This window comes from Symphalangus syndactylus, chromosome 11 (genome assembly GCF_028878055.3).
Source record: "Symphalangus syndactylus isolate Jambi chromosome 11, NHGRI_mSymSyn1-v2.1_pri, whole genome shotgun sequence".
Taxonomy (NCBI): Eukaryota; Metazoa; Chordata; class Mammalia; order Primates; family Hylobatidae; genus Symphalangus; species Symphalangus syndactylus.
In genome coordinates, this window is record NC_072433.2 from 133,138,535 (window position 1) to 133,162,782 (window position 24,248).

A 24,248-nucleotide genomic window follows, 5' to 3' on the forward strand; every position below is an offset into this window, starting at 1 on the left:
GGGGCCACTCACCAGCCCCACCTGGTGTGTCCTGGGCGGCGGCCACTGTGCTTGCTTCTATCCACCGTGGTTGGGCAGTGGCTGGGGAGAGAGGTGACCACCAGGCCCTAATAGCAGGAGTCACCCACACGACCCTTGCATCCAGGTCTGGGGTCCAGGCCGCCTGCACCGGCTCAGCTCTGCACCAGAGCTCCCAGTGCTGGGGTCTCCCACCCCTTGGTGTTGCTGCATCCTCCCTGGGCCCAAGGTTCCTGGAGCTGGAGAACCCCGTTCCTGCCTGACGCGTGGAGGCTGGGCCGGTCCTGAGCCCGCTCCAGACACAGGAGACAGACCTGCTTCCTTCTTAACTGAGTAGAGCCGTTATTTTGAAGATCAGTTTTCAGCAGGGCAGTAAAAAGGCGAACCGGGAGGTTGTTCATGCAGCAGCTTCTAAAACCAGTTTTTAGATAAATGCATCTTCATCTGTGGAGGGGAGGGGGGTGGCCACACCCAGCCTCACGTCAGATGCCTGACGGGGTACGTGCTGTGTTCAGTCCCAGGCAGGTGTGGGGCTAGGCAGGTGGAGACGCGGTGCCCTCGCTCAACCAGGGTCGAGGCTCCTCGCCGGGTGGGGTTCGCCTGCTATTCCCAGTGTGTGGGGGCGGGGGTGTGGGGTGAGGGAGAAGAGGGGGGCGCTGAGTCTAACCATAGGCTGTGGCCTGTAGGTGAGGGGAGGCAGCGGGAAGGAGGGGGAGATTAACTCCTGAAGAGACTCCGTTTCTAACTTGCCGATAGCCCTGCGGTTTGTCGTGGAAACTGGCAAGAGTCTTTCTCCATCCGTCCCTACTCCCAGAAACAAGAGGGTCCCAAGCTAACAGGCTTCTCCCTGGCCTGGCCCTGCTCGCAGACCCCCGCTGAGGGTGGTAAACACCTCAGCCGCGCCCTTGGCAGGGGTTCCGTCCCAGGGGCCTCCGTGTTCTCACTGTGAGGGAAGGGACGATGGGCAGCTTTGCGGAGCCTCCTCAGCAGAGAGCCGCACATGAGGGGAGTGGACAGACTGTGGCCCCACAGCCGTCCATCACTTTCATCCTGTGTTGGGGGAGAATGGGCCTTGCTTGAGGTCTTTCCTGGATATTCATAATTCTGGCAGTGATGGGGCCAGTGAAGGCTCTGATTGGTGCGGGTGACGAGGACACGGTCGCAGTAGGAGTAGACCACCAGAGCAGGGTGTCCACGTGGAGGGCCACGTTTAGTGATAAAAGTGGCATTTATAAATGGGTAGTGGTGCGGAACGGAGGGTTCGTTAAATGGTATTGGGCCGCTCAGGTGGCCATCGGGAAAAGGTAAAGCTGGATCCCTACCTCATACCACAATAATTCTAGGTGGATAAAAAGTTTAAATGTAGGACAGGCAGTGGCTTGAGTCTATAATCCCAGCACTTTGGGAGGCCGAGATGGGCAGATCACCTGAGGTCAGGAGTTCAAGACCAGCTTGGCCAACATGGTGAAATGCCATCTCTACTAAAAATACAAAAAATTACCTTTGCGTGGTAGTGTGTGCATGTAATCCCAGCTACTTGGGAGGTTGAGGCAGGAGAATCGCTTAAACCCAGGAGGCGGAGGTTGCAGTGAGCCGAGATCGCGCCGTTGCACTCCAGACTGGGCAACAGACTGCAGTTCTGTCATTAAAAAAAAAAAAAGTTTAAATGTAAAACATAATAAAAGCTGGTTTCCTTACTGCATAGAACATTTCTACAAATCAACAAGAAAAAAAAAATCAACCACACTCTTAATAACAGAAATGTAAGTTAAAACTACAATGAGATAATGCTGGGTTTCACTTGTCTTGGGAGAGATTAAAAAAAAAAAATACTGAGCTCCTGAATTACAGAAGATGCGAGGAAACAGGCCCCTCATGCTTTGCTCATGGGGATGTAAATGTTCTCTCCTCCCTGGAGAGAAAATTGTGAATCTCTAGCAAAGTTCAGACCCCAGGAACATTTAAACTGCAGCTTTAATTCAGCAGTGGCACTTCTGGAAGTATCTTCTGAAGATGGATTTGTGTGTGAAATATCAAATATACAAGGTTATTATTAGACTGTGAATTTTTTTTTTTTTTTTTTTTTTTTTTTTTTTTTTGAGACGGAGTCTTGCTCTGTCGCGCAGGCTGGAGTGCAGTGGCGCAATCTCGGCTCACTGCAAGCTCTGCCTCCCGGGTTCATGCCATTCTCCTGCCTCAGCCTCTTCGAGGAGCTGGGACTACAGGCGCCGGCCACCACGCTCAGCTAATTTTTTGTATTTTTGTAGAGACGGGGTTTCACCATGGTCTCGATCTCCTGACCTCATGATCCGCCCGCCTCGGCCTCCCAAAGTGCTGGGGTTACAAGCGTGAGCCACTGCGCCCGGCCCTAGCCTGTGAATTCTAACAGGAGAAAATGCAAGACAGCCTTCATGTCCATCAGCATGGGCGGACTTCATGTGTTCTGGAACGGTCATTAAAAGAAGAGGCTGGGCACAGTGGCTCACACCTGTAATCCCAGTACTTTGGGAGGCTGAGGCGAGAGGATCACCTGAGGTCAGGAGTTCAAGACCAGCCTGACGAACATGGCGAAACCCTGTCTCTACTAAAAATATAAAAATGAGCTGGATCATTTAGAATGGCGATCATTATAAAGTCAGGAAACAACAGGTGCTGGAGAGGATGTGGAGAAATAGGAACACTTTTACACTGTTGGTGGGACTGTAAACTAGTTCAACCATTGTGGAAGTCAGTGTGGGGATTCCTCAGGGATCTAGAACTAGAAATACCATTTGACCCAGCCATACCATTACTGGGTATATACCCAAGGGTCTATAAATCATGCTGCTATAAAGACACATGCACATGCATGTTTATTGCGGCCCTATTCACAATAGCAAAGACTTGGAACCAACCCAAATGTCCAACAACGATGGACTGGATTAAGAAAATGTGGCTCATATACACCATGGAATACTATGCAGCCATAAAAAATGATGAGTTCATGTCCTTTGTAGGGACATGGATGAAACTGGAAACCATCATTCTCAGCAAACTATCGCAAGGACAAAAAAACCGAACACCGCCTGTTCTCACTCATAGGTGGGAATTGAACAATGAGAACTCGTGGACACAGGAAGGGGAACATCACACTCCGGGGACTGTTGTGGGGTGGGGGGAAGGGGGAGGGACAGCATTAGGAGATATACCTAATGCTAAATGACGAGTTAATGGGTGCAGCACACCAACATGGCACATGGATACATATGTAACAAAGCTGCACACTGTGCACATGTACCCTAAAACCTAAAGTATAATAATAAAATAAAATAATTATGATAAGTGACAAAAGCCAAATACAAAAAAAAAAAAAATATATGATAAGTGACAAAAGCCAAATACAAAAAAAAAAAAAATGAGCTGGGTGTAATGGCATGCACCTGTAATCCCAGCCATCTTGGGAGACTGAGGCAGAAGAATTGCTTGAACCTGGAAGGCAGAGGTTGCAGTGAGCTGAGATTGTGCCACTGTACTCCAGTCTGGGTGACAGAGCGAGACTCTGTCTCAAAAAATATATATATAAAAATAGTAATTTAAAAATTAATTAATAGAACAAGAAAGCTGTGTTTGCTGATATGGAACAATCTCTAAGATACAGTGTTACGTTAAAAACAAAAACAAAAACAGGCCGGGCGCAGTGGCTCACGCCTATAATCCCAGCACTTTGGGAGGCCGAGGCAGGTGGATCATGAAGTCAGGAGATCGAGACCAACCTGGCTAACACAGTGAAACCCTGTCTCTACTAAAAATGCAAAAATTAGCCGGGCGTGGTGGCGGGTGCCTGTAGTCCCAGCTACTCGGGAGGCTGAGGCAGGAGAATGGCTTGAACCCGGGAGGTGGAGCTTGCAGTGAGCCCAGATCGCGCCACTGAGTCCAGCCTGGACGACAGAGCGAGACTCCGTCTCAAAAAAAAAAAAAACAAAAACAAAAAAACAAAAGCAGGGGCAGAACCGTGTGTGGTGGGCCAATAGTTGTGTCCAGGTTTCTAGCATGTGAGTGTTTGAAAACTGGAGCCTGTCCTGTGATAGAGTCTTGTACAGACATGAAAAACAAGAGGTATCCTAGTGAACTCCTAAACAGGGACACCCATGACATAGTAAAAGCAGAAACAAGTCACAGGAAAAAATATGTAGAGTATAACCCCATTTGTGCAGCAAAAATAAGGTGTGTATGTCGATCAATCCATGTGAGAGCAACCGAAAGAGAACCAATCAGCATGAAGAGTTGTTTTCTGTGGGAAGCTGAACACATGTGGAAGGGCTTGAAGGAGGAGTTTTACTTTCATTCTCTACACTGTAAATTTTTTTCTAAAGAACTTGTATATTACTTGCGTATATTTTTATTTATTTATTTATATTTATTTATTTATTTATTTATTTATTTTGAGATGGAGTCTTGCTCTGTCGCCCAGGCTTGAGTGCAATGGCACGATCTTGCCTCGCTGCAACCTCTGCCTCTTGGGTTCAAGCCATTCTCTTGCCTCAGCCTCCTGAGTAGCTGGGACTACAGGCACCTGCCACCATGCCCAGCTAATTTTTGTATTTTTAGTAGAGACGGCGGTTTCATCATTTTGGCCAGGCTGATCTTGAACTTCTGACCTCAGGTGATCCACCAGCCTCGGCCTCCCAAAGTGCTGGGATTACAGGTGTGAGCCACGGTGCCTGGCCAACTTTTGTATATTTTAAAAAATAAATTATCCAGCCACAATCCCTGAGAATAGCTAGACAGTGGAAGGATGATTTCTGCCACCCCATGCCCTGCCCCCGAGCAGATGCCTCCACCCCCAGCTGGCAGAAGCTTTCACTCCCCTCTGTTTCCCGGACTCGCTGACCCCTCTCCTTCCCTGGGCCTTTTGCATCCTGGAGTTCTCTTCCCCCGGCCAACTCCTCCTGCCTCCCAGGCCTCAGCCACGCCTGCTTCCTTTGGGCTGATGTGGAGCACCAGCCCAGAGTGTCGGTCCTCCTCATGGCTCCAGTGACCCCGTCCAGACCAGCCTCCACCTCCGGCCTTCCTCTTGCTCCTGGGCAGGACCTGCCCTGTGCTTTGAGGCCCTGGGGCCTGCACGTATCCAGCATGTGGGTGTGCCCTGTCTGTGTGTACCAGGCGAGTGGACAGATGAACCCAACAGACGCCGCTGCAGCCGGAGGCGGCCGGCAGCCTGCAGTGGCACAGCCGTGCTGTGGGAGGGCCTTTCTGTGTCTGGGGTTGTGTTTTCTACACTCCCCCTCTGGCTTTTACTGTTTTGCTCCGGGAGTGTGGCTTTCGAGAGTTTTGTCTGATTTTATAGCAGAGTTTCTGTTAACTCAAAAAGGGACTCCGCAGTGAAGGTTTAAATGTGGTCGCAGCTGCAGCAGGAAGCAGGTGTGGGGTGCCTGCTGCCCAGGCCCTGTTCCCCAGCATTGCCTCTGACCCAGGAGGGGCTGGGGAGGGGACCCCCTTTGTTCACCTTTCACACACCCACTCCCATCCTATTTCCCACCCCACCGTCCAGGCTGCCTGCACCTCTGCCCTTCTGGCCCTTCGCTCTGTAATTCCTTTCTGAAAGAAATGTTTTCCATGAAACAACAACAGCAGAAAGAAAGCAGATCGACTGTTCTCAGGAGCTGGGAGGAGGGATGGGGAGGGCAGCTGATGGATATGGGGTTTCTGTCGCAGGGGACGAAAGTACTGTAAAATTAGATCACGGTGGTGGTGACCCGCCTCTGTAAATGTGCTAAAAACCAACGAATTATACTCTCAGCAGGAGTGTAATTGCTGTGTTCACAGAACGTGTGGCCATGGAAATGGGCTCTTGTTATGTGTTTACCTTTTTAGCAGCCATCTTCTCAATGAGACCAGAATCCCTATCAGAACAAGGACTGTATTTGTGTCTGCCTTTTCCTCTGTGTCCTAACACACAACAGTGTGTTTAGCTTGTAGCAGACACTCAGTTTAACAGCATCTTTTTGAACGAGTGGATCCATAAATGCATTAAGTCACTCTGTCACTTCAGACTCTTCTTCACATTTACGATATATAAATATATCATTTATGGTATATAAAGGATATTTCAGTCGAGGCGCGGTGGTTCACGCCTGCAATCTCAGCACTTTGGGAGGCAGACGCGGGTGCATCACGAGGTCAAGAGATTGAGATCATCCTGGCCAACGTGGTGAAACCCTGTCTCTCCTAAAAATACAAAAATTAGCCAGGCGTGGTGGTGCGTGCCTGTAATCCCAGCTACATGGGTGCCTGAGGCAGCAGAATCCCTTGAACCTGGGAGGCAGAGCTTGTAGTGAGCCGAGATCACACCACTGTACTCCTGCTTGGGTGACAGAGCAAGACTCCATCTCAAAAAAAAAAAAAAAAAAAATTTACTCAGCCAGGCACAGTGGCTCACAGTTGTAATCTCAGCACTTTGGGCGGCTGAGGCAGGCGGATCACATGAGGTCAGGAGTTCAAGACCAGCCTGAGCAACATGGCGACACCCCGTCTCTACTAAAAATACAAAAATGAGGCCGGGCGCGGTGGCTCACGGCTGTAATCCCAGCACTTTGGGAGGCCTAGGCGGGCAGATCACGAGGTCAGGAGATGAAAACCACAGTGAAACCCCGTCTGTATAAAAATACAAAAAATTAGCCGGGCACGGTGGTGGGCAGCTGTAGTCCCAGCTACTCAGGAGGCTGAGGCAGGAGAATGCCGTGAACCCGGGAGGCGGAGCTTGCAGTGAGCTGAGATCGCGTCACTGCACTCCAGCCTGGGCGACAGAGTGAGACCGTGTCTCAAAACAAACAAACGAACAAAAAATATATATATACACACACACAAAAATTAGCCGGGTGTGGTGGGCACCTGCAATCCCAGCTACCTGGGAGGCTTAGGCAGGAGAATTGTTTGAACCTGGGAGGCAGAGGTTGCAATGAGGCGTGATCATGCCACTGTACTGCAGCCTGGGTGACAGAGCAATACTCTGTCTCAAAAAACAAACAAAATAAATGATATCTCAATAAAGCTGCTGAAGAAAACTCGCCCACGAGGTACTCATCAGGTATCTTATCCAGCATAACAGCTGGTCTGTGTGCTGTCTGCACCTCATCCAATGAATCTTTGCAGGGGTTCTACAAGGGTCCTCCTTAGCAAACCCCTTGCACAGGTGAGGAAAGTGAGGCCCAGAGATTATTATGCAGCCTGCCCCAGGTAAAGCAGCTGGTGAACGTGGACAGCGTGGCCCCCGTCACACATTCTCGCCAGTTGACGACGCTGTCCAGGGAGTCTGGAAAGCGGAGATCCAAAGGAACTGGCCAGGCTGGAAGGCTCCTTACAGAAGAGCTTGCTTGCCCATTCACTCATTCATTCTTTCAGCTGAACACCCACCTACGAGTGTGTGCCAGGCAGACCCGCTCCTCCCTCCATGAACCACAATCACAGAATTGTGTAAACGAGGTAAAGCCGGAGGCCTGAGCTTGTGGGGTTGGGCATTGAGGTCAGGACTGTTTTACCAAGGAGTGACATTTGGCCTGGGATTGAAAAGTCACGAAGGAACTGAACGTTAAGATCCTGTTTGTATGGCAGGGTGTGGTGGCTCCCGCTGTAATCCCAGCCCTTTGGGAGGCTGAGGTGGGAGGAATGCTTGAGGCCATGAGTTCGGAATCAGCCTGGGCAACATAGTGAGACCCCATCTCTACAAAAATAAACAAAATTAGCCAGGCGTAGTGTCTTCCTACCTACTTGGGTGGCTGAAGTGGAAGGACTGCTTGAGCCCAGGAGTTCAAGACTGGTGAGCAGTGATTGTGCCACTGCACTCCAGCCTGGGTGACAAAGGGAGGCCCCCGTCTCTAAAAAATAAGACTATAAACCAGCCAGGCACGGTGGCTCACATCTGTAATCCCAGCACTTTGGGAGGCTGAGGCGGTTGGATCACCTGAGGGTTTTGAGACCAGCCTGGCCAACATGACAAAACCCCGTCTCTACTAAAATTAGAAAAATTAGCCGGGCTTGGTGGCCCATACCTGTAGTCCCAGCTACTTGGGAGGCTGAGGAAGGAGAATTTCTTGAACCTGTGAGAAAGAGGTTGCAGTGAGCCGAGATCGTGCCACTGCACTCCAGCGTGGACAAGACAGCCAGACTCCATCACACACAAACACACACATATACACACACACACACACACACACACGTATATATATATATACACCCACACACACACACACACATATATATACACAGACACATAGCCTGAGTCCGGAGGACCTTCTGAGACCACCTGAGAAGCCTCAAGAAGGACCCCAGGCAGAGTCTGTTTCTGTTCAATGATGTCACTCCCCTTTAAAAATGTAAGGCTGGGCCGGGCGCGGTGGCTCACACCTGTAATTCCAGCACTTTGGGAGGCCGAGGCAGGTGGATCATGAGGTCAGGAGTTTGAGACCAGCCTGGCCAAGACGGTGAAACCCTGTCTCTACTAAAAAAAAAAAAAAAAAAAAAAAAAAAAAAAAAAAAAAAAAAAAAAAAATTAGCCATGGTGGGGGACACCTGGAATCCCAGCTACTTGGGAGGCTGAGGCAGGAGAATTGCTTGAACCCGGGAGGTGGAGGTTGCAGTGAGCCGAGATCGCACCACTGCACTCTAGCCTGGGTGACAGAGTGAGACTCCGTCTCAAAACAAAACAACAAAAAGAAGTCCAGGTGCAGTGACTCATGCTTATAAACCCAGCATTTGGGGAGGCTGAAGTGGGAGGGTCCACTGAGACCAGCTGGGCTGTAACATAGTGAGATCCCTGTTCTACAAAAAATGCAAATATTAGCCAGGCACTGTGGCATGTGCCTGCAGTCCTTCTGTCCATTATATAAAATGCCTCCCTGGGAGACGCCGGGGCACTGACCACACCAAGGCTGGCCAGCCGGTGCCCCAAAGGCTGGGGACTCAGTGCAAGAAAACTCAAAGCCAGGCTTTTTAAAGGACGTACACATGGGTGTGGTGTCCTGACCTGTCCAGTGTGGTCTGGACTCTTGACGCCGCTTCCCCAGGGCCCCAGGTGAGTAGCTCAAGTCTGGCCTTGAATTTTCTCATCTGCAAAATGGGGGTCTTACGTTCCTCGTGGAGCTGGAGGAGAGTGAAATGGCAAATGCGTGCGGAGGGTCAGAGCACTGCCAGGCTGCCCACAAGCGCTCCGCAGAGGGGCTGCGGGGCCGTCTCCTGCAGCCCCGTGACACTCAGTACACGGCCTAGGAGGAGCAGTAAATGTTGTTATGATTCCTACCAAAGCCGAAGGCTGACTTGTCGGCTCTCAGCCTCATCGGTGGGAGCCGAGTGGATGAGGGCTTTTCTGGGACGCACATGCTGAGTTCTCGTCCATGACGCCCCATGCTTCATCTGATTCCTGCGTATTGATCATTATTGAGACATGTTCGTCTCAGGCTGCAGGCATTAATAATGCATGAAAAGAGTGTAGCAGCCAGCCGCGTGGGGAGGGCAGGCATGTGCACAGAGGGGAGTCGGTGTGCATTTGCTTCTCCCTGAACCCTGGCTCTCATCCGCCAGCGTCTCTCTGAGGGAACTACCGTGATGGGCTCTGCCCTGCGGACGCCTGGTCCCCCGAGGCCCCTGCTCACAGCCAGGAGGACCCGCAGAGAGTGTCTGCACTGGGGCCGGGCTTCAGGACCCATCTCAACTCAGGGTACTCAGAAGCTCCAGGGAGAGGTGCCCCCGCGGAGAGGGGAGTGAGCCAGGTGGAAAGGACAAAGGCGACCTGAAAAGAGTTCCTCCAGGGGCAGAAGGGCCAGAGTCCTGCATGACCGCCGATTCCGTGAGACCAGCCTTTCGCGAGCATTGAGGGCCCCGCAGGGTCCGGAGCTCCTGTGCCGAGACGGCCTCTGCGGTGTTGTGTAGCTTCCTGAGCGCCCGCGTTGATCAGCAGAGGAGGGCACAGGATGTGGAAACACCCCAGATATGCATCCCTTTAAGAATCTGGAGGGGCACAGCCAGAAAGCAGCGCCCTTGTGGTGGGTGTCAGTTGGTGGCGAATGGGGCCACAGGGCCCCTCAGTGCCCCTTTGGCCCAGGCTGTGTGCAGCCTGAGGAAGACAGGCAGGAAGTGTGAGATTCGAGGCCAGGCGTCAGCAGAGCGTTCATTTCCTACCTGGGAAGCCACCTTCCTGCCCTCAGGGAAAGAGACACAAAGAGGATCAGGAAGCAAAGGCTGCTGGGGCGTCAGAGCCTACTCCTCACTCCGGGATGCTCCCCGGTCTCCAGATCCTTCCTCATCAGGAGATGCGGATGGCCTTGCCTGCCTGGCTGCCCTGCCCTCGGCCTTTACCCCTGTGGTGGCTCCTCCTGGGGCAGGCACTGACTTTGGTCCAGGCCGGTGCTGGGGAGATCCTGGGAGGCCTCAATTGGGGAGGTCTCTGCAGGGGTCTTCCAGCAGGAAAGGCTGCTTGGTCTCTGCCCAGGGGGCATAAGTCCCTGCTGCAGGCCCCAGAGGGAAGGTCAGGCCCTCAGCCCTGTCTGCCCCGGTTCCTTCACCCGGAGTCTCCAGTCCTGTTCTTTCCTGTCTGGCTCTGGCCTCGGCACGGGACGCTGCCTGCTGAGTCCAGCCTTCTGGGTCCTGCCCTCCCTCTGCCCCGGCTACAGGAGGTGGGGGTTTCTCGAAACGCTGCCAGGGAAGCCCCCTGGCTCTTACACTTCACCCTGAACCACCCCAGACTGTTGTCATCTCTTGGATGAGGCGGTGGCCTCCACAGAGTCTCCCACGGCCACGGTCTTCCCAGCTCTCTGGCCCCTCGGACCCTTCTGGAATCAACAGAGCGCCCCTCCCCCTGGGCTCACAGTCTCCATGCGGCTGGCCACCAGGGGCTGTCTGCACCCCAGTCACCCGTGCTGGGTCCCCCTGGCCTGCCGGAACCTTCTCTCCAGATCCATGCCTCCCTGTTGCACGGCTGCTTGGGGTACCTGGGGTAGATAAACACGTAGGGAGGGAGGATGGCAGGGCTGGGCGGGGAGAGGCTGGCGTGGATCTTCACAGATGAAATTGAGTCAAGGATCTCAGGATGACGCCATCCTGGATTATCCGGGTGTTCTGAGAAGGGAAGAGGGCGTGTGGCGACAGAGGTAGGGATGGGAGTAAGGCAGCTACAAGCCACGCCAGGAGCCCCCAGAAGCTGGGAGAGACTGGAAGGAGCCTCCCCCTGAACGTTGGGAGGGAGCACGGCCCTGTTGACGCTGGGTGGAACCTCCAGCCTCCAGAACCGCGAGAAGAAACGTTTCTGTGGTTTAGGTCACCCAGTGTGTGGTCATGCGGGTGACCACTGCGGGAGACGCGTGCCCTGAGCACCTAGACAGACCAAGCCTTACCGGGCTGGTACCTGCTACCCAGAGATGAGGGGCCTGGTGCACTGGGCTGCGTCAGCCTTATGCCCGGCCCCAGGAGAAATGTCACCGTGACCGCCCGTGTGCTGTCAAGATGAGACAGAATCCATCAGGGTCACGGGCTCTCTGAGACGCATCTGGGATCACTGCGATGGAGGGTGGCACTCGGGCCTGGGACCCACCTGGGATCCACCTGGCTGCATCTGAGTCGGAAAGGGCCCGTGGAGATTTCAGGTGCTCCAGTGACCTGCGGGCGGGTGTCTAGGCTCCTGTGGGCCCTGGCCAGCCAGTGGTCTCGTGGCTTGGTGAGAAGAGGGAGCCCGATTGTCCGGGGAAATCCTGCCCCAGCCCTGGGATGGGCTCGGAGGCTCGGGTCAGTTCAACTTGGAAGGGAAGGTCCACGCTGCATCGAGCTGACCCTCTGGACACCCAAAGATGGGGACGTGGGCAGGGCCAGAGCCACCATCCCACAGCCGTGAGACCCCTGTGGGGCTCGGAACCACCCGGGCTGCCAAGGTGGAGGCTTTGTGTGTTCGTCTCCTCGTTTGTCAGTGAGGAGTGATGCTCACTGCCGTGCCTGCACCAGGGTCGTCACCGGTGTGGAACGGGCCCTGTGGAAAGCTAGGGGCTTTCACTCAGGGCCAGCTATCACCTGAGATGTGTGGAAGACCCCTGACCCCCGGCGGGGAAGGCTTTCCTGCTGGAGGGGAGTGGGTCAGGGCCAGTGAGGGGTGAGCAGTGCCTCCAGACCTAATCAGAAGCCGCCTCCTGACCTCTTGGCTCCCCATCAGCTCAGCTTAGATGCCCTCTCTTTGAGGAAGCACTCCGTGACTTCACAGTAGTGCTTACCTGGCTGCCCTGCTCACCTGGCCCTCCGGCTCTCCCCAGCCTGGGGGTGATGCTGCAAGACGGGGGCACCTCTTGGTGACCTCTGTCCACACAGTGCAAGCCTCCTCCCTCGAGAATGTCCTGGTCAGCCTTTGGCTCCCTGCAGCCCCCGGTGCACCCCATCTTCTCAGCACGCTTCTGTGCTCGCAGGAGCCCCTGGGGCACCAGCCGGCATGGTGAGGGCCCAACAGTGTCGGATAAACGCAGGGTGGATGGGAGGGGTTCAAGGAGAAGCCCCAGGCCTGTTGTGGCACCTGGGTCATCAGCACAGGTGGCAGCTGGGAACGCAGGGGCCGTGTGCTGTGAGGACCTGAGATGGAGGCTCTGGGACTTGCATCTTCCAGTGAACCTGAGCCAAGGAGCTGTCACTGAACTAGGAGCCATCAGCGGTGGGGAATACCGCGTTCTGATCTGAGCCAGGGTGTGGGGGGCGGGGACCCCACTGTGGGGATGTAGGCTGCAGGATCGCGCCCCTCCTCCGGCAGGCTGGGAGAGTGGAGCACAGTGGGAGTGGTGCTGGCGGGGCAGGAGCCCTCAGGTCTGGAGTTGAGGAGGAGGAGGAGGGCTGCATGCTGCGAGCATGTGGCTGGGCCAGTTCCCCTGATGTGTGGGTGAGTGGACGTGGCGGGAGGACGGCGGGGATGGGAAGTTGGCTTCTAGCAGAGCGGCCATCCAGCAGGAGAGGGGGCTGCCGGGCAAGGTACAGGCTGAGAACTCTGGAGTTCGCCCTTTTGGTGTTTCTCCAAGCAAGGTCCCTGCACCAGTGGGGGCCACCACCTCACCTGGGAGATAAAAGTGCAGATTCCCAGACCCCACCCAGACCTGGGGAATCAGACACCCCGGGGGTGGGTCAGGCTGTCTGGGTTTTATCCCATCTTACAAAGACCCTGTTTCCCAAATAAAGTCATATTCCCAGGTCCAGGATGAACGAATATTTGGGGGGGGACACGATTTAATCCAGTGCAGGTGCTGAGGGTAGAACCAGGAGTCACCGCAGGCCTCACCTGCCCCTCCATCATGTGTGTCTGTGGCCTCGTCTTCCGTCAGCTACATCTCTGTCCTCGGTACTGTCCACAGTAGGGGTGGCCTGGGCAGCGAATCCTGCCGGCATCCACTCCACTCCCAGGTTGGAGGAGCCCAGGCATCTGGCTGGCCGGCCTATGGTCAGCAGTGGCCCAGGAACCGTGCCTTTTCTTGCCACTTGCCTGTGAGTCAGAGCGGCTCATGGGAGCCTCCCGTGCAGGGCCAGGCGGGGCAAAATAGCGACCTGTTCCCCCGGGGAAGGTTGCAAGAAAGGCGGGATCTGTGACACGACCAGGTGGAGGTGCTACGGAGCCACGGTGCAGGTGTGGGGGGGCCCCAGGTGAGCTCAGATGCCCTCCCTGCCTGTGTCACCGTGGCCTGACCCTGCACAGGTAGGAGCCACAGGCATCAGAAGCCATTGGCCCTTGGAGAACTGGGTGCCAGGCCGAGACCGCTGCAGTGCGTTTGGGTCTCCTCCTTCGTGAGATGCGCTTGTCTGGATTGGTTTTATTTTAGTGTTGGCACCACATCGTCTTTTTATATATGTGTGAACATATATATGTAAATACACGTATGATGTTGGTGAGTTAATGTTGGTGGTATTTTTACTAAGCAAAGATGTGGGAACCAAATAGGGGCCCCTCTGGGGAGTTTACCATTTGGTCCCTCGTGCTGCGTGTGGTGGGGGGCGGGCATTGCGGTCGAGGTCTGAACAGCCGGGGAGGTGCAAGACCCTGTCCTCTCCGGGAGCTTACGGGAGTGGGAGAGACGTTGACGAAATATCACCCATTGCCGGAGTTAGGTGCATGCAGTGATGATAGTTCTGGAGGGTCGGGTGCATGTGGTCATGATAGTTCTGGAAGGTGTCCCTGGGGCAGGAGATGTTTTCTTACTTTCCTTGGCTTCCGGGGAGTTCGGAGCCTGCTTTCCTTTGGGTCCTGGGCTGATTCTGGGGCAGGAGCTGGGATGCGCTGTCCTGGGTGCTGCAGCATGGCTGAGCCTCGGATTCTCTGTCCAGGGCTAGCTGTGTTCAGACCGCGCATCTTTAGTTTTGGGGCATTGCAAATCCTCCTGGAATCTGATGAAAGCTGTGGACCCTCTGCTTGTTGGGGGGCATCATGCAGAAAACTTTGAGTACGGTTTCAGGGGATGCACAGACCACCCAAAGGCCTGGGATCGGAGCACAAGACAGGGGGTGTGCTCTGTGGGCCAGTGTTTGGGGCACTCTCTGGCTCTTGGAGCCCTGGTGGGGCATTCCCAGCAGCTTGCTTCATTTCCTGGACACGTGTTCTTGGCTGTGGGTTATATTACTCTCTGTATGTCAATGTCATAGGTTTATTTTCTTCTAGTAAAATTGTTCCTAGTTAGCACAGTGGAATCTTGAAAAAAGAAAGCCATCTTTCATGAACAGTGTGTGGTTTTCAGGCTTAGCCCGTGGACTTGGAGTGACAGGTATGGCAGAGATGGGGGGTCAGTCTGCGTAGAAGGTGTTTGCGCCGCCCAGGTGCATGTGTTAATCCTCACCCCCAGGGCGATGGTGCTAGGATGTGGGGCCTTTGGGAGGTGATGGGGCTGAGGACGGAGCCTCGTAGTGGGGCTTAGTGCCCTGATGAAAGAGGCTTCAGAGAGCACCCTCGCCCCTTCTACCATGTGAGGAACCAGCAGGAAGGTGCTGTCCAGGAGCCAGAAAGTGGGTCCTCTGCAGACACCAAATCTGCTGGCACCTCGATCTTGGACTTCCAGCCACCGGAACTGGGGGAAAGCAATGTCTGCTGTTGAGCTGCCCAAGCTGCGGTGCTTTGTTCCAGCCCGAACAGGCTAAGTCAGGAACTGTGAGCAGGAGGCCTCCCAGGGAGTCTGCTCGTAGGGGGTGTTGGTCATGGGGGAATTGGTCATTGTGCCTCAGTTTCCTCAATGTTGGGGAAGTGGTGCCCACGGCCACTGGCAGGCCCCTCTGGAGCCAGCACACCAGGTAGGAAGAAACGCAAGCCCCAGGCCGCTGAGATCCACAGAGCCCCACGTTCTGCCTTTGGGACGTCCATCTAGTCCCTTGTTTTACCAAGGGCCGGCAGGTCCCCTGCAGGACTCAGCAGAGGGAGAGACACAGTCAGGGAGAGGTCAGAGGGGTGATGTGCGCAGCCGCCCACAGGTACGGTGTCTCCTTCGTGCCACACATGGGTGTCGGCATCATCTTTCGGCTGGGTGAGGGAACTGCCCACCTGCCCAAGCCCTGGGGTCCCAAGTCAGAGTTGCTGGGATTACTGGGCAGGGAAGTGGTCCCGCGACCTGCACCGGGGCAGTGGCAGGAAGCACAGACACACGCAGCACAGCGGCCCGGCACCGGGAAGTGCGCGCGCGCGCGCACACACACACACACACACACACACAGCGGCCCGGCACCGTGTCCGCCCTGCGGGGTGGGTTGTCCGGGCTTGGACTCTTTCTGTGCACGTGCTGATGTTTGTTGATAATAAGAACAGAAACTTTTTTTTTTTTTTTTGAGATGGAGTCTTGCTCTGTCGCCCAGGCTGGAGTGCGATGGCGTGATCTCCGCTCACTGCAACTTCCACCTCCCGGGTTCAAGCAATTCTCCTTCCTCAGCCTCCTGAGTAGCTGGGATTACAGGCACGTGCCACAACGCCTGGCTAATTTTTGTAATTTTTAGTAGAGTCGGAGTTTCACCATGTTGTTCAGGCTGGTCTTGAACTCCTGACCTTGTGATCTCCCACCTCAGCCTCCCAAAGTGTTGGGATTACAGACGTGAGCCACCGCGCCCAGCCCCCCCTTTTTTTTTCCCTTGAGACAGAGTCTTGCTCTGTTACCCAGGCTGGAGTGCAGTGACGTGATCTCAGCTCACTGCAATCTCCACCTCCCAGGTTCAAGCAATCCTCCTGCCTCAGTCTCCCAAGTAGCTGGGACTACAGATGCGTGCCATCACACCCAGCTAATTTTGTATTTTTGGTAGAGACCGGGTTTTGCTGTGTTGCCCCGGCTGGTCGTGAACGCCTGAGCTCAAGCGATCTTCCTGCCTTGGCCTCCAAAAGTGCTGGGATTACAGGCGTGAGCCACCACGCCCTGCCCAGAGGTGTTTTCAAGCATGTCCTGGGCCTGGTTGGTTGGTGCTCAGTGATGTTTATTGAATGAATGAATGAATGAATCAATGAACGAACGAACGAACGAATGAACGAACAAGATCCAGAAGTCTGAGGGTAAACACGGGACGCCAGCATCTTGTCTTAGCCCAGCCCGTTGTTGGCGGGTTGGCGGAGGACCTTGACCCAGACCCATGTCACCTGTGCCTCCTGCCCCCCTCACACTCCTCCCTGTCTCCCGCAGGACCTCCCACTCTCGGGCAAAGGCCGAGGCAGCCCTCACAGCGGCTCAGAAAGCCCAGGAGGAGGCGCGGATCGCCAGGATCACTGCCAAAGAGTTCTCCCCTTCCTTCCAGCACCGGGAAAACGGTGAGTCTCGCCCGGCCTGATACTGGCATCGTGGGGAGGGGGTGTGTGGATGGCTGGGCAGTCCTGGCAGTAGATGTGTCCTCCGGGGCAGGCAGGCTTAGATGGGCTCGGCCCCAGCTGCTCGCCTGCCCGGTGTCTGCCTCTCCCCCGGAAGGTGCCTGTTTGTGCCGAGGCCTGGCCTGGCTCCCGGGGACACAGGACATGTGTCTTGGCAGGTTTCTCCCGTTCTCACAGCTGCGTCCTTGTGGCACCACGTGTCGCTTGCCGGCTGTCCCTGACGGTGAATGCCTACCTGCCCAGCCTGTGTTGTCTGCTGCCCGCCCTCCTCCAGTGTTGTTCTAGAACCTTCTGTGATGATGGAACCATCCTTTCTGCTGGGTCCAGTGTGGCAGCCACTAGCTGGGTGTGTCTGTGGTGCTGGCTCTTGATCTGCCTTTGATGTGAACTAACTTATGGTTAAACACACCCAGTGGCTGCTGGGTTGGACGGCGTCACAAATGGCAGCTCCCACAGCCCCTCGGAAAGAGCTGAAAGCTGCTGCCTGATATAGGAACCTTGTCCTCCCTTCGAGGGGGACATCATGGGTGATATGGCCCAATGACAGTGGAGGGGGCGTGGAGGGCGTGGGGTGGGTGGCGGAGAGGTCATGGCCAGCTGCCTCCCATCTCCTACCTCACCTGGAAGATTCCTCTGCACCAGCAGGCCCCAGAGAATGGGGTTAGGATCACGCCCCCTCAACCCGAGCTCTGACCAGTGAGAGGCATTCGGATTAGGCTCTGCACGCTGGAGGTCCGCACCCTGACACCACAGCCTTGAACTTGCTTGCAGCGCCTGCTACTCTGGCCACCAGGACAGGATGAGGAGCCCGGCCTGGGGGCTGCTGGGCTAGGCGCTCACCTGACTGGAACGCGAGACCACCTCATCTCTAGAGGTGACCGTCCGTCACCACTCCAAGGCCTTGCCTTCACCAGGCGACTGCCAGGCCCTGCAGAGCCTGCGGCTGCAGCCTGGAGGTCAGGAGGACGAGCCCCCGCACCCCCACTGCCTTGGGCAGCTTCTATTCCACTGCGTCCCCTCCACTCTCCTGGCCCCTGCAGACACGCGGGCCAAGTGCCCCTGTGGTCAGTGGCATCCCCCATGGTCTCGCCCTCAGGCCCTGACTTTCCTTCTCCCTGGGGCCCCTACTTGCCTTGCCTATGACCAGCTGCCTGGGCTGGGAGGCGGTGGGGCACACACTTGGGGGCACACGTGTAGCGTGCACGTGCATGTGGGGAGTGGGCGCGGTGCCGCGGGATGGACGAATGGAACGGGGATGCCATTGCCATCGGGGGCACCTGCCGGAACCCTGGCTGGGCCACTCCACGCGGAATGCATGTAGGACAGGATGGGATTCCACGTACCAACCCTGGCCCATGGTCGCCTCAGCTCCAGCCCTGCCTGCGGCCTGTTTTCTTTCCTCTCAGAGCCTCAGTTCCATGTGTGAAAGGAAGGGGACCAGACAGGGAACGTTGAAGCCTCCATCCTGTGCCAAATCCCCAAGAGATGCGTCCACCGGAAGCTCCCAATGTGACTTATTTGGGAAGAGGGTCTGTGCAGGTGTCATTATGGAACAGACTTTGAGACAAGATCAGCCTGGATTGGGGTGAGTCCTAGATCCGCGCACTGTCCTTAGAAGAGGCGGAAGAGGAGGAGACAGGGGCGGATGGAGTGATGTCAGAGATCACTGGAGCCACCGCGGCTGGAGGGTGGCTGGAGCGGAGACCCTGGAAGGAAGCAGCATTCTCGACACCTGGATCACGGCTTCCGACTTCCAGAAACGTGAGGATGCCTTTCGGGTGTGTCTACCCCCGCCCCCGCGTGGCGCTTTACTGCTCCAGTCCCAAGAAATGGGTGCAGGCTCCCCCACCCTGAAAATTCCAATTAAGACTTTGGAGTTAGAGATGCTTCCCAGAGGGCTCAGTCCTGGAGTCAGAGATGCTTCCCGGAGGGCTCAGTCCTGGAGTCAGAGATGCTTCCTGGAGGGCTCAGTCCTGGAGTCAGAGATGCTTCCTGGAGGGCTCAGTCCTGGAGTCAGAGATGCTTCCCGGAGGGCTCAGTCCTGGAGTCAGAGATGCTTCCTGGAGGGCTCAGTCCTGGAGTCGGAGGAGATGCTTCCTGGAGGGCCCTGTCCTGGAGTCAGAGATGCTTCCTGGAGGGCTCAGTCCTGGAGTCAGAGATGCTGCCTGGAGGGCTCAGTCCTGGAGTCAGAGATGCTCCCTGGAGGGCTCGGGTCCCTGCAGGAGGGGCTGACCTTTTAAGTCCTGAAGCTGCCTCCTCAGACAGTTCTTGTCTTCATGATACAGATGTGGGCCCCTGCGGGGGCCACTGTGATGGAGAGACGGGGCCGCTGCTGCCTCACTGGTGGGAGCCCAGTCCTCGAGGCTCTGGGTGAGTTGTCCTCACCTCCAGCTGCTGCGCCTTAGAGCCTGATTCACTGTGAGCGCCTCGGTCCGATCTGCCCCGTCTTTGGGTGACGCCCTGGGGCCTTCTCTGGGCAGCGTCTTCCCCGGAGGGGAGCGTTCAGAACGGGTGTGTTTTACAAGCGCTGGGACTGGTGTGAGATTTGATCCAAGCGTTTCTTGTTTCCACCTTGGATGCGTTCAGGATCAGTGTTCCCAGACCGGGCACCGGGAGCCTTCTTGGCTGCTGGGGAGTGGTGAGGCCAGGGGAAGCTGGCCAGGTCCTTCCTCAGTTGTCCTCACAGTCAGGAGCTGAGGTCACCAATGACAGATGATAGAACAGAGCCTCCAAGAGGGGAACAGGCTTGCCGGAGCGCTCAGGCCGGACATGGTGAATCGAGATTTAAAACAAGGCCTGGCTGTAAAGCCTGGGCCATGCTGGCTTCTAGAAGCAAACTATCCAGAGCTTCAGCTGCAGACAGTGGCTGGCTCCAGCCTCTTGCGGCCTGTCTGGGAGATCCCTGGCAGCCTCCCAGCCTGAGAACTCTGACGGTCAGGGTTCTGCCCAAGGCCATGTGAAGGCAGGACCACGAAAGAGCCTGGCCACGCAGTGTCCAGTGCCCAGGCCACTCCTAGTGACATCCGCCCCCGCCCCAGAGGCAGGAGGACTGAGCGTCGGAGGCTGCAGGACGCAGGCGGCTGGAAGGCACAGGAACGGAGCTGCAGGGACTTCACCAGGACCCGCCCTGCATCTTCACCACGAGGCTTCTAGGAACGTTCCCTGCTGAAGAGCTCATTTTTGCTGAGGGTGCCCTCCTGCTGGTCGTGCTGGGAGTCGGGGCCCCTCTAGGGTGGGGTCTGCTGGGCCAGCCAGGCCTGATCTCGGCAGCAGTGGGTGGATGGCCTTGAGGGAAAGGCCAGGGTGCCATCGGGGGGCAGGGGGAGCCTTGATCCCAGCCTGCTAGGTCCATAGCGTCTAAGGCACAGGAATGCCGGCCCCTTGGAAGTCCCATCCTGGCCAAGGAGGAGGTACAATGTGGGTGATCCGTGCGCATGATCGGGGGCCTCTGATGGGGCCAGGGCTGCCCTCCACATGGGACCCTCACGGGGAGACAGAGGTGTTGGGGGCTGGGCGTCAGGTGGGTACATGGATGTCATCGCAGTTCTACATGGACCCTCTCTGGCCTATTCCCTGCTCTGTTGGGGGGACACCCAACCAGCCCAGCCCGGCTTCTGGGGAGTGACCACAGAGAAGCAGTCATTGAGACCTCAGAGTGGGCCACCCACACCCCCGTGTGACAGGAACTCGGACTTGGGAGGGCTGGCCACCCACCCAGAGCCACCCAGCCGTGCCTTAAGCCCATGCCACGGCCGTGGCCTCAGTCTGCTCAGCACTGCCTCTTAGACCAGCAAGGAGGAGGACGCAGCAGCCCAGCCTGGTGGTGTCCCAGCATGCCCCGAATCTGCTTGCTAACGTCTCTTTACAAACGGGGGTCCATCTGGTGCCACACCGAGGGTTTCTGGCCACACCGAGGGTAGCCGCGTCTCCTAGACCTTCTCCTGCCCAAAGGTCAGACTCAGGGTACAGTCCAGGAGGAAGCCCGAGCGTCAGAGACTCTGAGATGGGCAGTGGCTCCTGGTGTCCGAGCTCGTCTTGAGGTGGCCGCCCTGGGTAGAGCTCTGAGCCCTCCATCCTCAGAGGGAGACTCCCCCAATTCCCACAGAGCTCTGCACCATTTTGGCTCGGGCAGGACAGGGATGCTGGGGGCGGGGGTCCCGCTGTTCTGTGTTGAGCCTAGGACCCTACTTGAGGTGAACGTGTAACTGTTCCCCACAGGGTAAGAAGTGCCGCGTTCTTGGGTTTCTCCTAATGGAATAAAGGCGGGCATGGCTCCCGTGTCCCTGCGTTGGCAGGAAATGAGATCCCAGTCAATGTGCTTGGTTCTCATCTCCTGCTGGGGGCTCACGGAGCTCCGGAGAAGCCTCGGGGCCAGTCCTACAATGCTGCCCCTCCCTATCCCGGCCTCGGGGTCGGGGCTGGTGGGGACTGGGCCACCGGCAGGTGACAGGGACTCTGCTGGTTGCAGAGCTGGCCCCTGGGTCCTGCGGTGACCGCCCCTTCTGGGGAGCCCCCTGCCTCTGCAGCTCTTTGGAGACCAGGGGCTTCTTGACTCCCTGCAGGTGAAGGGGAGCCCCGCCCTAGGACCCGAAGCCCCAGCAGCCTCGAAAGGTGGGGACGGAAGCCGGCTCCTGGGCTCTCACGCTAGCCCCGGCACTGGCTGTTTATCAGCAAGACTGTCCCAGCACCCCGAGACACAGTTCCAGGCGGGTAGGGGTGTCGGCAGCCTTGCTGTGACAGCTCAGCCTCCCCAGACCGGTGGTCAGCTGGGGTGAGGGGCTTCCTCTCACCCTCAGGACAGGCGAGTCAGGGGTGGTGGGACCTGAGTCCACGCGCCAGCGTCCCCACGCGCTTTCTGAGCCTTGGGTCTCCCTTGTAGCCTGGGAGCTGCTGTCCACCCCTCCTGTGGTGCCTGGGCCCAGCCAGTCTCCCTCCAAGTGTCTGTGGGGTGGGGACCACGGGGGTCCCACAGAGGGCTTTGGGAGCCACGGTCCCCACTCCCCTTGCCGTGCCTGCAGCCTTTTAGTGAGTGGGAAGCGCCTCTGCTGCCCTGAGGTTCCGTCTGGCGCCCTGGCCCCAGGGACCGCGGCCTTGCTGCGGAACGTGCTGGGTAACGCCGTCTGGTGTCGTCTTGTGTCCCCACACAGGGCTGGAGTACCAGAGGCCGAAGCGTCAGACCTCCTGTGACGACATCGAGGTGCTGTCCACCGGGACACCCCTGCAGCAGGAGAGCCCCGAGCTGTACCGCAAGGGCACCACCCCCTCCGACCTGACCCCCGACGACAGCCCCCTGCAGAGCTTCCCCGCCAGCCCCGCGGCCACCCCGCCGCCCGCGCCCGCCACCAGGAACAAGGTCGCCCACTTCTCGCGGCAGGTGTCGGTGGACGAGGAGCGGGGCGGGGACATCCAGATGCTCCTGGAGGGCCGGGCCGGGGACTGCGCCCGCAGCAGCTGGGGCGAGGAGCAGGCCGGGGGCTCCAGGGGTGTCCGCAGCGGTGCCCTGCGTGGCGGTCCGCTCGTGGATGACTTCCGCACCCGAGTTTCGGGCCGCAAGCAGCCCGGGAACCCCAAGCCGCGGGAGCGGCGGACGGAGTCACCCCCTGTGTTCACGTGGACTTCCCACCACCGGGCCAGCAACCACAGCCCCGGGGGCTCCAGGCTGCTGGAGCTACAGGAGGAGAAGCTGAGCAACTACCGGATGGAGATGAAGCCCCTGCTGAGGATGGAGACGCACCCCCAGAAAAGACGCTACAGCAAGGGCGGCGCCTGCCGGGGCTTGGGGGATGACCACCGCCCCGAGGACCGGGGCTTCGGGGTGCAGAGACTGAGGTCCAAGGTCCAGAACAAGGAGAACTTCAGGCCCGCCTCCTCCGCGGAGCCCGCGGTGCAGAAACTGGCGAGCCTGCGGCTGGGCGGGGCCGAGCCCCGGCTGCTGCGTTGGGACTTGACCTTCTCCCCGCCCCAGAAGTCCTTGCCTGTTGCTCTAGAGTCCGACGAGGAGAATGGGGATGAGCTCAAGTCCAGTACGGTGAGTGAGCGGCCACTGGGCTGGTCCCAGTGGAGGCAACATCCGCCTCTCCGCTGACCTGGGGTTTCATGAGGGTTTCCAGCAAGGTCGCTGCTCCCCTGTTCCTCTCCAGGGGTGGAGTAGGTTGGGGGTACAGCCGGGAGTGGCAGTCCTCAGGTCGCTGGGACCCTCCCCTAGGAAGCCAGGTGGGGCAGGTGTCACACCTCTTTCTGTGAGAGGGCTGCCCCCGGGCTGTCCAGAAAGCACACGAACCTCCTGGCTCCCAGGCAGCATGGGACCCCTGTGCTCCCCGCAACGTGCTCAACCCCAGCTGCTCCAAGAGTCTGTGCCCCTGGTCAGTAGCCTTGGGCCGTGAGATGACCGCTTGAGTGTCCTGGGTCCTGGACAGGAACCCAGAGGCGTAGAAACAGCTGGGGGCGGGGCTGGCCCCGGGGCTGGGAGTCAGGTCAGACACCCCGGGGTGGGGGGCTGCCAGTCCAGGGTTCTCTCACCCATGGGGGGTGTTGGGGTTGGAGCCGGCTCCCACGTGAGGCCCCCTGTGTGTGACTCACCCTGAGCCTCACCCAGCACCCCCCACCCCCCCACCCCCTAAATTTGCTCCCCTGGGGCAGGCAGCTTGGAGGGAAGAACAGTGTCCGCCTGGGCTAGACTCGGTGCGAGGCTGGGGGTCCTGGTGCCTCACACAGGGCTGGCCTCCCCTTGAAGGGACCCTCACCCTGCAAATCCCACCCTGCTCTCTTGACCAGTGCTGCGGGAACGAAGGGCTGGGGGAATGAAGGACTAGGGGATGGTGGCTACATAGGATCTGCGCACGGCCAGGCCCTCACCCCAGCAGGGCTCTGCCCTCTCGTGCCTACCCAGGCAGTGCGTGGTGCTGAACAGAAGTGCTGCAAGCCAGTCTGCCCCTCGGGTGTGAGGACGCAGGGGGGGTCCTCACCTGGCCCACGTAGGGTCCCACTGGCCACAGGTGGGCCTGGGATTCTGGCCCACGTAGGGTCCCACTGGCCACAGGTGGGCCTGGGATTCTGGCCCGCATAGGGCCCTGGCAGTTCAGGGTGAAGTCCCTCAGGACGGAAGCACAGGTTCTCCCTACCGCTCTGCCAGTGAAGGAACTCTGTGGCCCTGGCTGAGTCTCCTTCTTGATGAAATGACGGATATGACCTGATGGTGGGTTCCAGGGTGGGGGGATGGCTGGGGAGACAGGCGCTTCCCTCCTGTCTGCGGGGGGCGCTCAGGGCGTGTGCGGCGGGCAGGGGGGCCATCCGTAGGTTTATTGTCGACGCTGCAGCAGGGGGGTCTGCGTCTGTCCCTGCCTGCGACCTAAGGGAGCTATGGTTTTCTTTCTGCCAGCCCCACCCCCAGAGGAGTCACTGCGTACGTGACACCCCTTTGAAG

The 24,248-nt window shown here is 57.4% G+C and overlaps 1 protein-coding gene across 1 annotated transcript in view; it reads left to right on the forward strand.

Moving 5' to 3' along the window:
* Positions 1–24,248, forward strand: part of JPH3 (junctophilin 3) — a 97,902-nt gene that overhangs the window by 67,276 nt on the left and 6,378 nt on the right. Inside the window, exons 3-4 of the mRNA XM_055232701.1 lie at positions 16,644–16,768; positions 21,973–22,853. Coding sequence (XP_055088676.1) covers positions 16,644–16,768; positions 21,973–22,853 — 1,006 coding nt within the window. The remainder of the gene's footprint in view (positions 1–16,643; positions 16,769–21,972; positions 22,854–24,248) is intronic.